Genomic DNA, 23,206 nt, shown 5'->3' with positions numbered 1-23,206 from the left:
TGGGGAGGCTGATGTATATGAAGACTCTCCATTCGTTGACCTCTCATTGGGGTTTATGCTTGAAAATTCTTCTCCTAGGACATGTAAGGCTAAGCTCAAAGATAAAGGCGTACAATCCAATGGTGATACTAAGTCTGCATTGAGGACATCAGGTATAGTCCAAGATGAAGGTACCAACGTTTGGAGCAGGTACAACCTTTTGGCTTGGGTCAAAGAATTTGGGGATCAAAACCAAAACTTACAACCAAGGCCAGTAAGAGGGATGTCAACCCAACTACCTTTAGGAGAAGGTAGTCGAGGAAGAGGAGACGAAAGATAAGACTGAAGATGTTTAACTGACTCCCTTAGTTCGTATATAATCTAAAAGGCCTTCAAGGGAACTTATTGGGGAGATGTTGAGGTCTTATCTAGAAGTTGAGGTGAGGCTCTCCAAGTGATAGCTGAAGTCAACCAACCTTTGCAGGAGGAACTTGTGAATTCTTGTTCAGCTTCTCCTGTTAGGCATGGTGAAGAGCGCCATGTCTTGTCCAAGCTAGATTCTAATGAATTTTCTTCAATAAGATATGTTCTTTAAACGCACAATACATCTCTCTTTGTAACCCATCGCAATCTGAGTAGTTGGTTGTCAGGATTTAGACTCCAGGAGCCTAATCACTTTTTGATGTATTCAAGGAATCTATGACTAGATCTGACCTTGAATCCCTTTACAACTAATGAAAATGGGACCGAGACTATTGATGAGAATCCTTTTGAATTTGGCTCAAGAGGTTATGGTTGGCATGAAATTCAGCTGAAATAACAAAACACATAATTGTTGACAACTTCCTTTATAAATAAAAAATCAACACTATAAATTTTCTCTATAATAAAATTTAAAAAGTCGAATTTCGTTCTAGAATATGTAGAATTGTCGACATTACCAACAATTTTTTGTAAAAAGTATTTAATAAAATTGCCGACAATGACTGCGATTGTACTAATACAAAATTATAATTGTTGTAATACAGAAAAAATTATTGTAAGTAATTTCCAAAAATAAAACTACTAAAAAGCCAACGATTCTAAGCTCAAATGAAAAATAAGGAGATTTTTTGTGCTAGGTAGGGGATGTGCTGTTTTCTTTTTTCTGATTTATTTTTTTTCTTTTATTTAATACAAAAATGATAGCAAGCAGCTATTTTCGTAAATCTAGAGCAAAACTATATTTGGTTTATGCATAGAGTGATTGTTAATCAAAAAGGCAGTTGGAAATCTACAACCCCCATCCCATGATAATAAATCTAATATTAGATCCCCTCCCTACTACAAAAAAGAAACAAATTTTGTGAGAGCCATAAGACGTTCTCCATACATGGGATGAAATACCCAACTATTAGCATATGCACTCCTTGTTTTAAAGTCGTCTCACCGAGAGACAGTCTCTCACAAGAGTAGCTCGTTATAAGTCCGAGTTGAAAAAGGAACATTCGGCCAAATAAACATTCAATATCTCCTTCCCAAGGATCCATTTAGTACACAAGCGCTGTTTTGAACACCTACATAGCCACATCTATGTATGTTACAAGAAAGTCACCCAACGTAAAGCACGAAAAAATATGAATAGCATTCATAAACCAAACCATAATTAGCTCTATCGTAAAACATGATGTATTATGTGAGGCTCTCACCAGGCGAAACAAAAAATGAGAAAGTTCAACAAAAAAGTTTAACTCGTACAAGGTCATAAATAACACAAAACCTTCTTCCCAGAGGTCGAATTCTTTCAAGTGCTCTGGGATTGAGAGAATGAGATGCGGATTATTGGCCCGCCAATTGAAGTGGCATGCTTGCAAACAAGAGCCTCGGTTGCCTGTTCTTCGTTCTCGAATAAAACTAAGGCTTGCTTTTTCCCGTTTGCTTCGAAAAGCTTGGTGCTCACCACCTCTCCGTGTTCCTCCAAGAGCTCTATAATCTCCTCCTTAGTCACATCTTCGGGGACACTGGATAGATGAATCATTTTTGTGGGAGAACAACAATACTTATAGTGCTTTGCTGCGTTATGGTTGAAGCGATTCAAGTTTGAATTATGGTAATCTCGGGTATCTGGAGATGGTGTTATGTTAGAGTACTTGGAAAAGTTCACCTCTATCTGTTTCCCAAACAGCATTGCTCCCTACATCAGATAAGCGAAGGAAAGTGTTCAGCCATAATACATTTGGTGAACTTCAGTTCTTTGACATCACAACTTATTGCAATAATCATACATAGAAGATGGTAATCAAATATTATTCCATTACAAACAAGGCTTTTTTTGGAGTAATGCTGTAACGAGTAATAAAACACTACTCAAAACGGTGATTCTTAATATCGTAAAGGCACACTAGTTCTCAATGAATGCCAAAGCCCACAGTGCATATGCATTGCCTTTTAAGAGTATGGAGTCAACAAAAAACGTACTCTTTGAGATTGCTACATTTCTCTTTAAAAGCTTGTACAACAATGTGCGTAGAGGTGTTCATTTGGGTGATCTGATCGATTTTGGGTCAAATATCGGTTCAAAATCTTGTCTTATGTCTATGTTGGTTTTTACATAATTGTTAGTCCATTTTCAAGTCGGGTCAAATCGGGTTTGATTATAGTGTCAAGTAAATGTCGGATCATTAGGTCTGTTTTGAACACCTCTAAATGTGCATAATGTAGCAATCTAAGAGGGGCATAGGAGTACAAGTCAAATACGCTTTCGATTTCAGGCTAGCTTCCCAAAAAGTTGCATATATAACACCACAAACAAGTCAAGTGTAAAAGTATTGTAATTGGTCTGTATTGTCAACGTTGATCTACAATTTTGCTAAGAACTTGTTTTGAACAATGAAGAAAAGCGTGCAACTTCGTTACCAGGAAATAATGCCCAACAACAATTAGGCAAGTAGCAGTGTATTGATATAAAACCATTAGCCCATATTCAAAAGCAAACCTTTAAGAAGTGAACAGCCAATTCAGCCTGAAAACCATCGGACATTTCAACAAGGGCATGATCTGGTTTGCCTCGTAGAAGCTTGATCCTTACGATGTTGCCATACAGCGAAAACAAATTAAACAACTTGTCTTCATCTATATTCTGAAAAACAAAATTTAACATACCATCAGGAAAACCAGAACTAAATTAGCAAAATAATGATGAACAATGAACATAGAAAGGAAGCATTTCCACTTACATCAGGGTTTAGATTAGATACAATGACAGTACATCTGTCATTGGTCCCACTAATACCAGGAGGAAGACCACCAGGAAAGGCTGCCATGGCCACAGCATGCCCCATCTGCAGAGGCAAAAATAAAGTTCAATAAAAAGGAAAGAACATCAAGGCAAGGAAAGGACAAACCGATCAACATATCCACTACTATATAAACATAACTAGATGAAAACATTTCGCAGATGAGCTTCTAAATAAAACTCAAACATATCCCCATCCTGTCTCACGCTAGCCATCTTGGTCATAGTATCAAGTATTAGCGATTACCTAAAATTTATTGCTCCTTTTCAAAAGTAAACAATAGGCCACATTTCATTTTTCTCAATCAAAACCTTTTTAACACGACTACTACATTTTACTCTGCAATGCAATATTTTAATTAGCACACTGAAACCCACAAAATAAAATGACCAAGTTTTGAAAAAAAAAGGGGAAAAACTTCAATATTTCTTTTATTAGTACGTGGAGTTGTTCATTTAATTTTATCGATAACATAATCAATTAAGAAAGAGGAAACGTAGTACTCACAAAGTACGTGAAAGCTTTTTGGTCAAACTAGAGGGATGTTAAAGAAAACTCACATAAGAGTTATATAGGCTTCCACAATAAGTCCATGTTTGGATTGCCAAATATTAAGAGCGGAAATGGAATAAAAAAATAAAAAATAAAAAAAAAATCTATCACCGGTTGTTTGTTTTCTAATACCATCAACCAATTCAATTAAAAGAAGGAAACTAATATCTTCATTTGTTATCTCTCCTCTAACACTAGTAACAATTGATCTTTCTCCTCCCTTCAGTTTTTCACTGAGTCCCTACCTTTCATCTTTGCTTTCAAGTGTTACCATTCCATTTCTCAAGTGTTTCCAAACATTGAATATCAACTATCCTTATCACTAACGTTTTCATTTCTCAAGTGTTTTCATTTGATTCGCAATCGTTAATTGTAAGAATATAAGCAATCATGATGTCATCGAAATCTAAATCAAAAAATTAGTACATAAACAAAAACTACAAGCATACAATTTGGGCTTCAAAGCTTGCTAACTTAGGCCATCAATAAGTTAAAAAAACGTCTTTCGCTAAGAGATTTATCAGAATAGTTCTTTCTTAAGATAATAGCATCAGGCCCTATAATTTGTCAGCATATTTCTATTTTGGTCCTTTCCTTTTACTTTTCAACATTTCTATTTTGGTAATGTCTCGCCACTTTCTATAATCCTTATCTTTTCTCCATGGCATCGGTAGCATTGTAAAGGTTTTTGAAAAAAACGAACCGATATTTCCCGTGTAGTAAAGATGTAAAAAAATGAGTTTTGGACCGTGTCAAGCGATATCTCATGCTTTTGACCAAAACTTTGTTGTTATGATAATCGCATCATCGTTCTGTTACCGCGATCGCTACTGTTATAGTAAAACTCTCTCACTTTTATTCTCGTCCACACAATTTCCACCATTTTCTTGATAATCGTGCAATAGTGTGTTTGTCGCAAATTCTTGGGGACAAGGAGAATTAGCCAAAGCCCCAAAATCATATCAACAGCAAAAATCTTATATTACTCTACTTTAAATCAAGCAATTCAATAATAATTCAAATATCCAACTTATCAATGACTCAATGTAGCAACTCCACTCAAGTGGAAGAAACACAAACCTGTCCATATGGAACTGCAACAAAAAGAATAAATGCCAAATTAGAATCAATTCCAGAAAAAGATATCATAAATAGACACAAAAATTATATACTATTATGCACCTGCACCACTTCCAGTAGCTGGGAATGGATACATTCCTGCTGCATCCCCATAACCAGACTGTTGCAAACAAAACCATTCACAATTAAAAACACATTAAACTTGAGCATCATTCCGGTCAATGAATCTAGATAAGCACTGGTTACTAGAGGTTCATCATCAAATGACCCTCTCCTGAATTTTGTGACTTCTTTAGATTATAGATTGCTGGAAGATTTCCCATAGCAAAATAAACCAAACAAGAAATATGCGAAAGAAATACATACTTGTGAACCTCTGCCTCCTTTCTGATCAGAAGGAAGATTTGGGTTTGTAAAATCTCTGCCCATTCGAGAAAGCAAAATGTTAGCCAGAACAATCAAATTAATTACCTTATACAGAAAGCACATCGTATGTTAATCAGAGAAAATAAGCTCATTATCTGAAATAAATGTTTGGCATGCATATAATAAGGGTTCTGACTTCTACAAATCAATTACATCCAATTCATATATTAATTTCATTGATTTACTTTCCTATTCTCCTTTTTTATGTGCTCTTCTACCTTACCGTATACTTCTATTCATCTATGCAAAAAAAATTAATAACTAAAACATAAGCCAAGTTGACACATTTCAACTTAATCAAAAAATTAGTTTGAGTGTAATAAAGTACTATATAATCTTTTGTTTAGTGAAATATTATCATTTTTAGATAAATTTAGCACCTTTAAAAAATTGAAAATTTAAGTATTCTCATCATTTAGATAGTGTTCCATCAATTATGTTATAATAAAACAATTTTAAACATTTTTGCAGTATTTTGCATAGCTTAAATAACGATTATAATGGTTATAAATCACACATACTAAACTTCTCAAAACGAATTCTCATATTAAACATTTTTGCAGTATTTTTCATGAACATGTATTCGCGTTCATCTTTTTTAAATAGATTCAATATTCAACATGTCATAGTTATGTTATGATGCATTTAGTAGTATTTCAAAACATATTTTGTATATAATTGAACACTAATAAATGTATGATCATTAAAACTAAGTTATATGGAAAGTTCAAACTCGAAAAACCTTGCATACCATGAGAATTCATCTAGTATATTTATAAAAATAGATGCACACAAAAATATTTTAATAGTTTACGTTCGAAACGGGTTTGCCTTACAATGTTGACCCACATTGCTATTTCGGTAGACAGTAAGTGTCCGAAAAATACAAAGATATGGGAATCTTAGATATTTATTTTAATAAACCACAAATCTCAACTATGGAAAGTTTCAAGAATTAGTTGAACAAACCTTGATCGATCATTATTGAAGTTCACTTGTAACTCAGTAAGGCTGCAACATATAGAAACAATATATATCAGATTATATCTTAGACAGATTTTCAAGTAATGTGTATTCAGCAATCAGATTTTATGAGGGTAAGAAGGGTGAAACTTTACTTTGAGTATTGTACATCTAGCTGACAACAGCCATCATATATATTCCGTCCCTGCAAACCCGCAAAATCAGAGAATTAAAAACACATGCAGATAATTTATCGAGTATTCATAAATCATTCAGAGATAACGGACATGAAGGGCACTCATTGCAGAAGTAGCACTTTGGCGTGATTGGTACTGGATGAGAGCTTGAAAACCTACAGAATAGTGCAGGAAGGCAAAACGATATGTCAAGTGAAGAAGCAATTAATGTAACTACATCATGAAAGTATAAAGAAACTAACCAGCTGACTTCTGAAATGTAACAATTTTTTCCACAAACCCATGTGGAGAGAAAACTTGATTGAGAACCTCAACTGTCATAGGATAAATGACATGATGTATGCTGACCAAAAGAATACGATTGGGCTGCCCATCCTGCCGTCACAGAAAAAAATTTGCCACTGAAGCAATCACACATGATTTTGTATGATACTTCCAAATTTCAGGCACAATTTCTCATAGGACAATAGTTTCCCATTTTGGCTATAGGAATAAAATTTAATTTAATCCAAGAAGAAAGCACAAACAGGGTAGAAGCAAGCAACCCACATGATCATAAAGCATCTTAAGGTGACCAAAACTCTTCATTTCCGTACAAACAAGAGAGCATGATATAAAAATTATTAACATCATGATTGTTCGAGCATCAAAGTTTAGCATCAAGATGCTAACTTTGTTTTCGTTGATCCAATCCTGTTTTTCACTTGGACATAAATAAATTTTGGTATTACCACTCACCCAACAGAAGGTAAAGTCAGATCATATGAAATGGAGAGGTAAAATGAAAGCAAAGATCACAAGGAATGAAGAAGAGGATGAGATACTATCTATTAGCCTATTACATGAACAAGACATCAACATACGCAGCATATAATTCTGCATTTGTGCTTTTACTGGAGAGATTTATTTTAAACTAAACGGGAAACTATTATTTCTTTTTACTAATCCTTTATCACCACATCCCCTGCATTTTTTATCTCCTCGACTAAGCCCCCACACCTCGAGCGAAAAGGAATCAACTCATTATGGTAGCACAAGTATCGCTAGAGAATCTAAGAAAATCAGGGGATTGAAAAGTGTTGTAAAGTATTTGATTAAAAAAGGTAGGAAAAAATCAAAAAATACCTTGCCAATTCACTGTACCTCAAATTGATGAAAGGTGTCAAAGACTCAAAGGTTATATCCTTACGAACATTACAACAAATGTTGGTAAAACAGTGAAGTGCTCCACAAGTAAGAGCAACTAAAATGCTAACTATAAGCAAGCATAAGCCAGAGTAACTTTTTTTCACAGGCCTAACAATAACAGTCTTCGAATAATCACAAAATGTTAACTATAAGCAAGCAGAAGCCAAAGTAACTTGCCACAACAATTATATCTGACTAAACTTTGTGTAAGGAACAAACCGAATCACTTTTACGCCCTTGAGTTTGATCTGTTGTCAATTCTTGATGGGAAGAGAACTGCATGTAAACATTCCGGCCCCTAAGAAAACACGATAAGGTCAAGAATTAGACTCCAAAAGACGCAAAAAAAAAAGAAAGAAAGAAAGTCAGCTCTAGAAAATGAGATGGACACTTTCATTCTGAAATATAGAAGACACTAACGGTAAATAGTTGCGCTCTAACTTTATTATACACTTTTGTTCATAAGACTTTTTAAAGAACGACATTTGACTTCTCAAAATCAAAAGGGTGGACAAAGGGATTGAAACTAGTGCGAAGGATCTAGCAATATTGAACAAGATTGTAATGGACTTCCAATGAGTTTGAGAAAGTATGAAAATTGAGAAGGTAAGCAGGAATAGAAAATGGAAGAAGGATATAGTTACAAGCTTTTGAGAGGCTCCCAAATGTCTAAACATTCAATCGAAAATTCAGTCATATAAAGCAGCATAAAAATTAACTTGGAATAAGAGCTAGGGAGGCCTATTTCATAAAAATCACAAGGGCTGATTTTTTAGAGTTCACAAAGGCAATTTCGAATCTCAATAATCATTTCCTTAGTTCACTTTTTCTATTTATTGCATCAATGCTTGCAATATACTTCTTTCATGATAGCCTAAAACAATCCCCACGTAACCCTCTCATTATATTCTCACAACACTTATGCAACTGACTCGCTAGAATTCCTCATAACCCATTTCTTCCTGAATTTAGCCAAGGAACTAAGGGCACAGCACAACAGAAAGTTCCTCACTATTGCAAAATAAGAAAATTATCAGCAACTTGAAGAATAGATAGCGAAAAAGGTAATTTTTCGCAGCACGTCTATCATAATACAAGTCTATTATTGATGATGGACTCGATGTAGCCAACTACTAAAAATATTAAATGCCTAGTGATGATGACTGCCTATATACATTTCTATACACGAATAGTGAGCCATCAGAAATTCACCATTGACCAACATTAAACACCTCAAGAACTGAAAGAAGATAGTATACTAAAAAAAGAATTGAAAAAAAAAGATGGCAAAAAACAACATACCGCACATTGGCCTGATTAGTTGTATAGTAATCCACCAAGTCAATTGCTGCCGCCACATCTTGCAGCTGCAAAAGTGCCTACAACAAAACAGCATTTACTTTGTTATGAAAGGTCGCAAAAAAAAACTAGTTAGAACCACTACTCTCAGTAGCAGTTTTACATGAAATATTGCTACTGTTATAGTTATTTACAAGGACCATAAGTCTCTACCAATGGTAACGCGAAACCACTATTATCGGTAACAGTTCTCTAAGCTTCGACAAAGAATTTATAAAAACACGATGCTTCCCGATCGATGTACTAGGAATTTCGAGAATTTTGAACGAAATGGGCATAATTTCAGAAAATTCCTTGCATACAAAGTACCAAAAAGCTACCTCACTCTTTCTAAAGTGAGGACCCTTTTTTCTCATTTAGGGCTAAACATTAACTTCTTTAAATAGTAATAGTCACGTACACTATTTTGATACACCTCTATAAAGATAGTGAGTATAGTCCTATACAATGTTTAGTAGGACTACCCCATATACTACATATATGTTCCCTATGTCCTTTGAAATTGCCATATCTTTTTTAATCCATTCCTTTTACGGAAATATCCTCAGTTTCTTTAATTCACATCCAAATATTTGTTCTTTCTTTCAAAACAAACACACAATTCTTCAAATGTCCATACCACTCCCTAATCTTGAGCCAACACCTCTTGTTGCAATTTTAAAAGGATACAAGTACACAAATTGTCAAGAAAAAGGTGTCATCAATTTCATTTGTAAGCATTTGTGATTAATTTAACCATTATAACCTTCCTATATCAAAGATTACAGAGAGCATGAGAATCATCCAACATACACATAATTTTATGGGATTTAAGAGGTGAAATATTAGCTGAAAATTCCATTAATATGATAATATCTCGTCTAATTAGAGTTTCCCACAAAGAATAATACTTCATAAGAGAATAACCTGGTTCTTGGTACGTAACATCACAAGCTTGGTGACTGACCCAAATGGCTGGACCAGTTGAAGTAAATCATTCTGTAAAGTCCATTCAATCATAAATACAAGTCATTTCCAAACTAAATGACCCACAAATCCACAAACCCACATTCAGAAAAGTTCTTCCCCCTCCAAAAAATGAATGTTACCTCTGTGATTTCATGGCCCACATTGCGGACATGAATGACTTTGGAGGTTTCAGACATCCTATACAGCAACTGTTATAGCCTACAATCACAACAGCCATCAGTTTCAGATAAATTTGGAAAAACTCCATCAAAAGATTCAATCTTATTTCATGCTACGCATCAAATTCGTCACTAATAATCACTAAAACATCTAACATCAAAAACCCACAAACAGGAAACACATCAAAATCATTTGCAAGAAACACTGAAACATAAAGATGATTATTTCAATCGATAGAATGAAAACCCAGAAAAAGAAATGAGCTTATGTATTTCCTATTCAACAATAAAATCAAGAATAAGGGGGAAAAAAGAGAAAGAAGAACTTACAGTGAAGGGGAGTTTAGGTATTGGTTTGATTTGTAGATTGAAAAAAAATTGAATTGAAAGAATAGATTGCAAACTTATTTATTCAAGATAGAAAGAAAAAAAAAAGTAATACTCCTCTAAAGTTGAAGAGGGAGAAGAGATGATGGAATAAAAAGCCCTATGAAATCATGTAATGTTGTGTAATGAGAGTGAAAAAAAAAGAGTAATGAATCAATGAATGAACAGTTAAATTAGATTAATATAAAGGATATTTCTCGGATATTTTTATTGTTATTATTAGAAAAATTTTACGTTGTAGAATTGAACTTTCATGAAATACGAATGATAGCATTTTTGTAAGATTTTTACACATGATAGTAAATAATTTATGCACTATCGAACTGACGTAGCATTTTCAGTTAAATTCTCGCCTATTTTAAATTCAATTCACCATGACATTTCTACCTTTATTAAGTGTTTGTTGTTGTCTTTATAATTTATCCTAAACCATTTTAATATAGCAACACCACTAACTTTCTTCCCTAAATGATTTTTCCACCATTTTCAGTTTTTCACCATCTTCAAACACCATATTCTTCCTTGACATTAATGATGCCCGAATCTTCAACTAACACTCGACTACTCGAGTGAAAGCTACAATGGTGGAAATTGAAATCATCAACGCTCTCAAATATTGTAACAATTTATTTTCATTCAAATTATTGGCAATTCTGACAAAAGATGCCTTAAGCACTATTACATAAGTCATAATGTTCACTTAATGTACTTAACTAGAATTATAAAGTTCAAAAGCATGTATACACATTACATTTGAGATGCATTTCAAACACTAATACATAATTATACAAAAGGTGCATATATTCAAGCACTAATAGATAATTCCTAATCAAAACTACATTTAAGATGCTTCACAAATCATACAATCTATTAATTTCAAACACTTATACATCATCTTTTGTGTAATTATGTATTAATTGAAGTCATCATCTTAAATGTAGTCTTGATTAGGAACTATGTATTATTGTTTGAAATGCATTTTGTATAATTATGTATTAGTGCTTGAAATGCATCTTAAATGTAATGTGTATACATGCTTTTGAACTTTATAATCCTAGTTAAGTACATTAAGTGAATATTATGACTAATGTAATAGTGCTTAAGACATCTTTTGTCAGAAATGTCAACAATTTAAAAGAAAACAAAATTGTTACAACATTTGATAGCATTGAGGACTTTAATTTCTACCGTTGTAGCTTTCAATGAATAATATGGTGTTTGAAAATGGTAGAAAAATCGTTTAGGAAGACAGCTAGCTGTGTTGCATAAAAATAATTTAGGAAAAATTATAAAGATAACAACCAACACTCAGTAAGGTAAAAACATCAAAATAGTGAATTAAACACATCTTAGCAAGAATTTAACGGATAATGTTGATCAGTTAAATAGTGCATAAATTAGATGTTACTATATGGAAAAATCTTACAAAAATGTTAGAACTCACGTTTCATGAAAGTTCGATGCGACTATATAGAATTTCCATTAATATTATGAACCAATAAAATCAATATTTGTCATCATATCACTTAAAAAGCTCCTACATAAGTCCTTTTAGTACAAATTAAAGAGAAAATTAAACTTTATTTGGTAATAAATACTAAAATTGTTTAACATAATGGGTCAAATTTACCCAAAAACAATACTGACCACTTAAATATCCAACCAAATGACTGCAAGCAACAAATTTGAGTTATTGAAACTATTACTTAAAAAAAATTTCATTTTATGATTCTGAGTTTTTGGTTTTTTCAAAAATGTATTTTAAAATTCGTATAGTGACCTTAACCTTTCAACTTTTCCATGTAATTAAACAAAATGTTAAATTTTTGGTTAAATAACGTACTTATTTCGACTGGATTTCAAATGTGTGGTCAATTAAAGTGATCATGAGATTTAGTTTTTTTTCTGAAAAGAAGTCATTAATAAATGACGTAAAGTTTTTTCTTCTTGTCTAATACGTGAAAACGTTGAAAGGTCAATGTCAACATGTGGATTAAAAAAATGTTTTACTACGTGAAAAAATCCAGGGTTATACATTAAATTTCTAATAAAATATCTAGTACTGAGTAGGAAAAGGGAAGGATCAGAAAAATGAACGATTTAAATCGAATTTTTTATTTTCATAAACTAATCATACAATCATTTGACGTATAATAGTAAGTGGCAAACTTAGAATAATTGTGCCATTTGTCATTTTTTTATTGGTTTAAAAATGTATAAATTGCAATCCTTTTAATTAAAAAAATAATTAATAATTACATCAATTAAATATTTACACAATTTAATCATATGCGTTTATAATACTAAATCTCAGGTTAAAAATACAAAACAAATAAACTAAAATTTAAAATCAGTAAAACATAATGTGTCAAACACTAATTGAGTTTTTTAAAAATTTTAATTGATGCCTTTTAAAAAAAAAAAATAATTGACTTATTAAATTTTAATTCAATATGAAAATTTAATAGATTTTTATTTTTTCCTACTATTATATAATTAAGAGCTACATTTAAAATTTCACACATATAGTTACATCATATATTAAGCAATTTATACAGTAATGTATGGCTGAATTTGTTTTGAAACAACCAAAAGACAGAGTACACAATTAAAAATAATGGAAATTTTATATGGAAATCTAATTAAAATGAGTCAGAAGAAAATATAGACATTTCCGAGTTGAAAATCATTTAACTTCGAGTCTTTGCCTCTAAGCAAAAAAACCATGCTACTTTTCGGTGTTACCAAGTTTCTTTTTTTGTTTTTGTTTTGTTAAGGTAGCAATTTCCTATTTGAATTTGTAATTCGCCCAAATTAACCAAAATTAGCTTGAACTGATCAAAATATGTTAATTGTCTTCAGATGAATATACATAAGTTAAAGATTTTAGAATTTCATTAATTAAATGAAGCCTAAAAATAAAATAAACACAATAAAATGACTGGAAAAAAGCAGACCAGAGTATTTAAGAGACGAAATAAGAGCATGAAGGCCTTACAAATGTGAGGTTAAAATGAAGAATCCAACAAGAGTATTCTCAAAAATCATAGGTGTATGTATATACTTTCTTCTACAACAAAAAATTCCCTTAAAGTTAGTTTGAAGTCTAGATAACCAAGGAACAATGCATCTTTTTTAAATCGAAAGAAGATTCAAAAACTCGATAATCGAAAGACTTGAGATAAATAACCCTCAAGACATTTTTTTTAAAATCTGTATAGAAGTTTAAGAAACGAACAATACATTCATTAATAAAAAGTCTTCATTTTAATTCTTTTAATCAAAGAAATAATTAATAATTACATCAATTAAATATTTATATAATTTAATCATATTTATAATACTAAACCTTAGAATAATATGAAAACAAATAAAATAATATTTAAAATCAGTCAATCATAATACGTCAAAAACTAATTGGATTTTAAAATATATATAGCATATTCTAAAATTATAATATTTATTTTTCTATATTTTTTATATGTATATATTTATTAATGATAGTTTGTTATAATTAATTATTATTTGATTTATTAATTTTTTACTTCTTTTACTGGAATGGAAATTCAATTTAATTTTTCATTTTATTATCAATTAAATATGCGTCCCTAAAAGCCGATTATGGCTTACTTATTTGGTGTTGTATTCTTCAATCACTCTTTTTGAATTATTATTTACCAAATAAGTAAAAAAAGAATTAGTAAGCCATTGTTGATCATGACGCATATCTAATCAATAATAAATTTGTGGCTGTTTCCACGGCAGCAGCAGGCGTCCAGGCCCAGGACCACCACCGGGTCCCTTGGGCTGACCTGTGTCACCACACCACCATACCAACTCTTTCCTCTTCCTTCAATGGTGATTGAGGTGGTCCACAAGCTATTCTATTTAAGTATTAATTGAATGTTTTAAAGTAGTTTGGTATTTGTGGATTCAATTTGGGTCTTTGATTCAAATTTAGGTATCAAGTTGAATTTAAGATGAGTATATGGATTCAATTAGTAATTGATTTGTTTTTAGTGTTGATTAGAATTGGTTATTTGGGTTATTTGATTTCTAGTATAAAACTTGGTATTGTGAATTTTGAAATTTCAGTTTCGAAACTGAACTTTCTGTTTTGGCTATTTTGGGGATGGTTCTTATTGGTTTTGGGTTCTTATGTCTTCATGAGATTTGTAGAGCTTCGAGTCGCGATCACGTGGGCACTTGAATCGCTCCAAAATGAGTTTGTATGAGAGAGTTATGTTCAAAATAGTGAAATACTAGCAGGCTGTCTTGAAAATCCATAATGAACCTTCTGTTTTGGCTATTTTGGGATCGTTCTAATTGTTTGTGGGTTTTAGTGTCTTAATAAGAATAGTAGAGCTCTGAGTAATGGTCGCGTAGCCACTTAAATCGTCTCATTTGGTTTCCGTATGAGTGAGTTATACCTGTTTTAGTAAGAGGTGTCCTAAAACCATTACGGGGTTCCTAATTTGGGATTAAGAGATACGAATATTTATTGGATAATTAAATATTTTTGGATGAAGTATTAGATTCTGTTGAGAGTTGTTGATTGTAGGAAGAACAATGACCTTTGTGTTTAATCAAATACATTCTAATAGATTAAGGGTCTTGGTGTAACCTTAAATCCTTGTGAATCTTGATATGAGATGGATGGACATTGAATTTACGAAATTGGTGGAACATGGTTGTTTATAAGAAAGTATTGAGTAATTGATATTCTTGAATCGACTGTGAGATTTTAAAGGTTAGAATGCTAGCGTAACTCTTAGTTAAGCTGCGATCTTAGAAGGAGATGTAATAAGTTACATGTTAGTATAGTAGTATCGAACGCTCTATAGTGATGTTGTGATCTTGTTATGCTCCAGGAGACGGTTGATAGCTAGATTCGTTAGCTTGAAGGGAGATCGTCGGTGAGTAGTAACAGTCCCTTAAAGGGTCTAGCCAGACTACTTTTTGGTGTAAAACAGTTTTATCAAAGTTCTTTTGAATTGGAAATTGTTGAGACAATTGTTGTTGTGAATGTTTATGCTGATATTATGATATGGTCAATGGATCGGGCTTGCGAGCTGGTCATTGACGGGGTTGAGGAACATTGTTCCCTGCTCCCTGTTTGAAGCGAATTGTCATTGAAATATTGACTAGCTTCACCCGAGAGTGACATAGCCTTAGAGCTATGGATGAGCCTCTCAACTAGACTCCCTGTGCGCACATAGATCTAGGGAACTGATGTTGCTCTTAAACCATTGTTTTGAATTGCTGTGTTTTGTTGTTTTGGATTGTTACTTCTAATTCAGTTTAATCTGATTCCCTGTTGTTTCCATCTTTTAGTTAATTAAAGATCGGAACCGGTCGGGAACGATGGGTTAACGGTGTTGAATAGCGTTCCAAGGATGTATATTGAGCTGAGCACGTAGGAATTTGTAGTTTTGTATTAGGTTTTGGATAAATGTATATTTGTTTTGGATGTGCTGGTTATATCGGACTTGTAGAAAATTGTATGATTACCTTGTGTATTAGTTAGATGTTGGTTTTGGGATTTAGCTGAGTTAGTCATGTTGAAGAGCTTGTGACCCCTTTGTCCAAGTTTTGGAAGTGTGATTTCAGTTTCTTGGGAAACGAACCCAGTGATGACCCTGTTTACCCAATCAACGGCAAGTCGGGTTGTTACAATAATCAATGAAAATCACTTTCATAGTCAACTAACATCATCATCATTACTAATTATTCACAATAATAACCAATCGACCAAATCTTAAAACAACTTTTAAAGTGATTTAATCATTCATCACCAAAATATAGTATAAAATACACATTATTAGTAGTTTCATCTCTAAATCCAAGCCCTAATCGTTTCATGTTCAAAGATAACATATTTAATTACTACCCATACTAAGATTTGAAGAAACTAATACAAAATCAACACACAACCCATAATTTCAAATCACACTTCGAACCCTAAGTCATAAACATGTTTAATTCATCAATCAAATTCTTACCCACCAAAAAGATTCTATGAAATTAACACAAAACCAACATCAAACTCAATACACTTAATAAAACTCCAATTAAAGCTAGAAAATTAATTAGAGGAAAGAGGAGATGGCTCACAATGGGGGGACTAGAAAAGGGTAAGAGTATGGCAGCTATTATGGTGATGGTGGAGGGTGGACAGTCGGCTGTTGCTGGTGGAGTCCTTTGGTGCGCCTGCCGCTGAGGGGGAAGAAGAGACACGACCTATTGTCGGTGTTGGGCTGCTGCTTGCTGCTTGTGGGAAAAGGTGACTTGGCTATGTAGGTGGTTGCTCGTGGGTGGCTGGTTGGGGCCAGCTGCTGGCGGCACAGCAAGGGGAAAAGGAGAGAAAGAAGAAGGAGAAGGAGGGACCTTCGTGTACTCAAAAATTTAATAAAATAATAATTTTAATTCGAACCTCTTTATTTTAGAAATCGTGACTGTATTTTTAATATAAATATATGTTAATATTTAAATTCGTATATGAAAGGAGTTTATTAAAACTACTTCCAAATTAATTTAACATAATTATAAAATCCCCAAAAGTTATTAAAATATTAATTAATGACGTCAAAAAATCTCGGGGTGTTACAAATATACTGATTAGATGAAGCTTCAAGGTTTCATCTCTAATCTAGGGTTTTGTGTGTTTTCTTAAACTATATTGATATGTTGGGTGTTTCTACTTGTTAGGTTACTATATTATTGAACAAGGTTACTATCTTATTAGAAAAACATATTATGATTTTGTTGTGCTACTGTCCACTTGAACATATTGTGAAAAACCAATTTAAAAGTATAATTTGCTTATGAATAACTAATGGATGGTTAAGAAGTCAATATGATGTAGATTGTTTCTCTACAGTTAGATACTGCTAATTAATTGTAAAATTTTTTAGTTCTTGTGTTCTCTGTAGAAAGTAATAATGTTATCCAAAAGAAAGTAACTATGTTGTACAATAAAGTGACTATGTTGTAAAAGAAAGTGACTATGTTGGAAAATAAAGTATCTATGATATATTATGTGATATTATGAGAAAAAGTACAAAAAGATAGAAATAAGAAGGCAATACAAAAAACTAAAGTTACTATGTTTTAAAAAAAGGTAACTATGACATACTATATGATATTGGAGATAAAGGAGTAAAAAGATAAAATCATTGAATTAAGGAATCAATATAAAAAAAAGTAACTATGTTTAAAACGGAACGTTACTATGTTAAAGAAGAAAGTAACTATGACAAACTATAAAATGGTACAAAAAGAAAGAATTAACATTATCAAAAAGAAAACTAAGTTACTATGCTGAAAAAAATCCATAAATCTTTTTGGTCCATCTTCTGTTCGATCTGCTGCTGCTTCTTTTTTACAAAAGCAAGAACAAGCTAATATTATTATTTCTCCTGCTAATTAAGTTGTTCGGAATTTGATGTTCTTCTAATCTGCACAAGACTTGTTGAACCTGAACAAGATCTTCACTGTGCACAATCTGATATGTCTTGCTGAACAAATTGATCTGAAAGTGGTATTCCAATCTGCTCACTGATCATTATGTTGCTAATTCTAACTTGTTGCTTGTTAAATGTGCTGAATGTGCTGGATGTTGAATTCAGAGTTGCACACTGATCTGTACAATAATTGATTAGACTGTTATTGCACTTGTTGAAGATGAAGAGATTGTTAAGATGAATATTTATTTACTATTGATCTTTTTATGACTCATCAAGCCTATTAGCTCAATCAGTAGAGCACTTTATTTTTCTTTGTGTAGAGAATGTAGGTTCAAATCCTACATAGGCTTTTATTTGTATTTTGTAAAAATAATATGACCAATTTAGTAATATTATATTCATATTATTGAACATGTTAATCTCATTTTCAAACATATTAATCCCATTTGTAAAAATAGTAAATCGGTTATTTTGAATTTATTTTTCAAAATTAAATATGAGGAGACAATAACTTTATATAATCATAGTATCGTTTATTAATAATATAGTAACTTTTTCTGAAAATATAGTATAAGCAAATTATATAAAAAATTTTACAAGAACATACTAACTTTTTACTAAGAATAAAGTATTTTTTAATAGAGTAAAACAGTATTTCAACCAAACATCTTTATCTTAACCATCTCTTTGTTAAATATAATTAAATCATAGTTTTGAATTTTGTTTTTTCACAATTTTATATGCAAAGATAGTAACTCATTGTAATCATAGTATCCTTTACTAAAAATATAGTAATTGTTTTTAAGAACATAGTATTTTAAAAAATTTACAAGAACATACTAACATTTTACTAAAACATAATATCTTTTAATAAAAAAAATAATAAAACAATAATAAATAAATAGTCAACTTTAACAAAACATCCTCATCTTAATCATTAGTAATTTATAGGAGCCTATGTAAAATTTGAACCTACATCCCCTGTGCATAATTTCATTCACAATACAGAATAATACAATTTGTAGAAAGCATTTTCCCCAATTTGAAAACCCAAAATTTCGAAAATTATTTTCCCTAATTTGATAACCCTAAATTTCAAAAATTATAGTAAAGAAATAAAACGAACTTTTAAAATAAATGGAGAAAATTTAACTAATAAACAAAGAAAACTATGCTTCCTTTCAAATCTGAATAACAAAGAAGGATGAAAATGATTCAAGAAAGAAGATATAGATTGTCAATAAATAAAAAGAAAACACAGATGAGATTTCATTAAGAGAACTTATGAATTAAGATTGAAAAAGAAAATCAAGCAAATGGAAATGAAGAAACCAGAAAGCGAGAGAAAAGGTAAAAGGCTGAATGAATGCATTTGTGACATGAACCGGTTAATTTCTTAAAAAATTATAAATATCAGATTAAATCATATTGAACCGCATGCATAATAGGAGAAAATATAGTAGTGAAATCCAACCGTTCATGAATAAAATCAACGTGTCAGATTCCTTCGAGTCATTTCCCTAAATAATGCAAATTTATAAAGTATTTCCCATTTTGCTTGAAATGGAAAACTAATTCCCACATTACCGTCCACGTAGGATAGCTTTAAGAATTTTTTTTTTTTTTTTAATATAACCGCTACATGAGGTAGCGGTTTTATTCAGGGATCTGGAGTAAAACGCCATATGAAATGGCGGTTTGGTAATGGGAATTTTTTTTTTTTAAAAAAAATATGAAGTGGCGGTTTGGTAGCAGTACAAAACAGAATGTCGAGCTTGGTTCTTCATTCCATTATCTTTTTTGCTTCTTGCTTCTTGCTTCTTGGTGCCGGTATCTTCTTACAAAAAAATTTCTTCACTCTCATTTACTTCAAATAAAAAAAATTTCTTCACTCTCATTTACTTCAAATATACAATTTCTCTCATTCAACTAAACTAATCAACTACATTTCCATCCTTTCCTTGTAAAGTAGATCATTTTCATCCTCATCTAAGGTATGAATAAAACCCTAATTTGTTTTCAATATGCAAATTTTTTTTTCATTATTGTTTTCAATTGAAGTTATAAATACGTTGATTGTTTATTACATTCTCTTGTTTTCATGATTTAAGCTTACATTTTACACATTTATAGTTGAATTTTAGGATTTGGTTTGTATGCATATAAAGTGTTTGATGAAATGCTTCAACGAAAGTTTATTACTTTGTAGGGTTAGTTTAATGGTTTTAGTATATATTCATGGTTTGTACTTGAAGTTATAAATTTGTTTGTACTTGCAGAATATGGATCATTATCCCGTTATAGTGTATTGGGGTGGGGAAGTAAGTTATACTGGATCCGATGTTGGGTATAATGGAGGATTAAATACAGTGATGTTTATCCATCGTCAAAATACGACTTTTGAGGTGTTTGTTAGCAAAGTCTATGATGTAATTGTATGTGATCGCAACTCTTATATGTTAAAAATGGAGATGAAATACCCGGTGACTGGGAAAAATGTGTTAGTCCCGATTAAGAATGATGAAAGCATTCTTGCTTATGCGACATCACAAGCCCCTGGAACGGCAATGGAGGTTTATGTTGAATTGGTTGCAAATTTGGATAATGCGAGGGAAGTCATGACTAGCATGGAACTTCCAGAATCAGGTCCTAGTGTACGCCATGATACATTCACAGAAATGTTAAGTAACCCAAATTACGTTAGTGAGCACTTGGATGAGTTTACCTCTCCAACTCATTCACGTGGCATTGGTGGTGGTGTAATGAACACCTTTTCCACGAGTCACTTGGGTAGGCTTAATGCGAACGAGGTTGACTCTTTAGATCAGGAGGATGAGCATATTGATTCTGATTCAGAAGAGGATGATGAAAGAAGAGAAGCTCTAGATGCAGCGATTAGAGATGGTGCTCCATCTCAAGATTGGCTTAGAATTGATGAGGTTGATCAAAGATTGATTAATGCATGGATGACCTGGAACGATGACAACTCCATGAATGAAAATAGAGACTTTAGGATAGGGCAAGAGTTTAGCTCCTTAGACCACCTTAAGAAGAATGTTAAAGCATGGGCGATATCTAACAATAGAAACTTCCGTGTAATTGAGTCGGAGCCTTCAAAGTACGTTATCCAATGCACTAATGCGGAGGATATAGGTTGTGAATGGAGGATGCGAGCTGTTATGACCGCAACGGGTTCATTTAAGATTGTGCGATACAAGGGTCATAATCAAGATTGCTCAATACATTACAGTGATGACCATCCCCTCCTTACTTTTGAATTTGTTGCTGATCTTATCGCGGATATGATAAGAGTTGATCCAGCGTTTAAAGTGAAGTCAATCATTAATTTTGTAAAAACCAAGTACGGATTTGTTATGACATATAAGAGAGCTTGGTTGGCAAAAAATAAGGCCGTAACAAAAGTATTTGGGGATTGGGATAATCTAGTTACCGTGCTCACATGTTCTTGCAGTCTGTCAAGCTCGTAACATATTGTACGATGCTTTTGTGGACCCTTCATTTCGCACTACAAAATACGTATCGACATATAAGAAGTCTTTCATGCTCGTTCCAGACATGTTCACTTGCGATCCTTGGAATGGTCCTACAGTTGTTCCAGATCCCTCAATGAAGCGTGAAAAGGGTCATCCGCGGTCAACTCGTTTACGGAACGAAATGGATGCACCGTTGACGCATCCTCGAAACACGTGTAGCTTTTATGGATTTAGTGGTCATAATAAGAAAACATGCCCTCGAATGTCAAGAAAGTATGTTTTTTTTTTTTTAATTTTGTAATAACATGTTGAATCTGATAATATTTAAATGATTTTTATAACACTTATGTATGTAACAGCGATCATGGCGATGCCGGGCCCAGTTGATCCATTAGTGCTTACGCTTCAGGCGACACACAGGAGCGTTCGTTCCCCGGCTTCCATCAACACTCCTCCTCCACATCCATCGCCTCCGCAAAGGATTATCACATATCAGCGTGCTAGTCAACGACGAGCTCCTGCTCTTAATGTCATTGCGGAGGTTGACGAGTTCACACCATCATCATCCACCGGTGCGCAAAACAAAAGGGGCCGGGGGTTGTAGTTTAACAAACTTTGTATATTCTTATATGACTTCAACTTCTTGTATGAGTTTCCATAATTGTAATATATCTTTGTATTATTTTCATAATTATTTTTTTCAAAACAAGCCGGTTCGTAATTGATTATTATGGAATAGATGGTATTGAACTACTTTAATGCATGTTGCGTTCACTATTTTAAAATGAAAGAAAAAAAAAATAAAAAAAAAATCAGGCCACAAGCAAACCGCCACATGAAGTGGCGGTTTACCTGGACCAAACCGCTACTTGAGATGGCGGTTTGCCTTGACCAAACCGCCACTTCATGTGGCGTTTTTGTGCTTAAGGCAAACCGCCATCTCAAGTGGCGGTTTTGTCTGAAAAAAAAAAAAAATTTCCACGTGGACGGTATTGTGGGAAATACTTTCCCAAATAATGCAAAGTGGGAATTAGTCTTTTTTTTAGCCATAATCTGGGAATAGACTCGATTCCTTCTCATCCTTCTCATTTTAAGACCCCTCCTCATTTGATCACACACACACACACACCCCCCCCACACACACACACACACACATATATATATATATATATATATATATTTATATATATATATATATATATATATATATATATATATATATATATATATAAACATATAATATAAAAAAATTATTAATATGTTATATATAGACTTTATCAGTAATATAAAAACTAGAAAAATTTAAAGTATAGTAGACAAATATTTTAAAACTATCCGTTAATTATATAATGGTTCATAAACATAAAAATCTATTAAATTTTCATATCGAATTAAAATTTAACAAAGTCAATTATTTGTTTTTTTAAAAAGTTATTAATTAGCAATTTTTCAAAAATCGAAAACTAATAAAATTGGGTTTTTTCTTTTCTCGCAATCTAACCTCATTGTGGCTAATTTTGACTGAAGCCTAATCTTATTTTAAATAGAAAAATCGATTTAAATGGGTTTCCATCCGAGTAATCTTCTAAACAGCACCAAAAATTAGTAGTCTCTAGTACACTATAGATTATTCCCTTCATTATTGTTTATTTTTTCATTTTCTTTATATGAAAATTTTATAAAGTTATTTTTCTTTTAAATTTTTTTTAATTT

General features: G+C 32.3%; 1 protein-coding gene across 1 annotated transcript; it reads right to left on the bottom strand.

Moving 5' to 3' along the window:
- Window positions 1–1,451: 1,451 nt before the first annotated feature.
- LOC130821021 (polypyrimidine tract-binding protein homolog 3-like) lies at window positions 1,452–10,672 on the bottom strand. Its single transcript, XM_057686619.1, has 15 exons — window positions 10,477–10,672; window positions 10,108–10,186; window positions 9,926–9,997; window positions 8,963–9,039; window positions 7,880–7,958; window positions 6,715–6,847; window positions 6,563–6,627; window positions 6,431–6,480; window positions 6,282–6,323; window positions 5,253–5,307; window positions 4,989–5,046; window positions 4,887–4,900; window positions 3,195–3,299; window positions 2,954–3,097; window positions 1,452–2,152 (listed from the first exon to the last, which is right to left on the bottom strand). The coding sequence occupies exons 2-15, from the start codon at window positions 10,162–10,164 to the stop codon at window positions 1,763–1,765; spliced, it is 1,341 nt and encodes a 446-aa protein (XP_057542602.1). The 5' UTR covers window positions 10,165–10,186; window positions 10,477–10,672; the 3' UTR covers window positions 1,452–1,762.
- Window positions 10,673–23,206: the final 12,534 nt, after the last annotated feature.

This window comes from Amaranthus tricolor, chromosome 8 (assembly GCF_026212465.1).
Source record: "Amaranthus tricolor cultivar Red isolate AtriRed21 chromosome 8, ASM2621246v1, whole genome shotgun sequence".
Classification (NCBI taxonomy): domain Eukaryota; kingdom Viridiplantae; phylum Streptophyta; class Magnoliopsida; order Caryophyllales; family Amaranthaceae; genus Amaranthus; species Amaranthus tricolor.
This window is presented reverse-complemented; position numbering and strand designations above follow the sequence as displayed.

Coding starts and splice junctions, on each gene's coding strand:
- LOC130821021 (XM_057686619.1), bottom strand. CDS start 10,164: ATGTCTGAAACCTCCAAAGTCATTCATGTCCGCAATGTGGGCCATGAA. Junction 9,040..9,925: donor TGTTACGTACCAAGAACCAG/GTTATTCTCTTA, acceptor GTTTTGTTGTAG/GCACTTTTGCAGCTGCAAGA. Junction 7,959..8,962: donor ACTAATCAGGCCAATGTGCG/GTATGTTGTTTT, acceptor GTGTTTTCTTAG/GGGCCGGAATGTTTACATGC.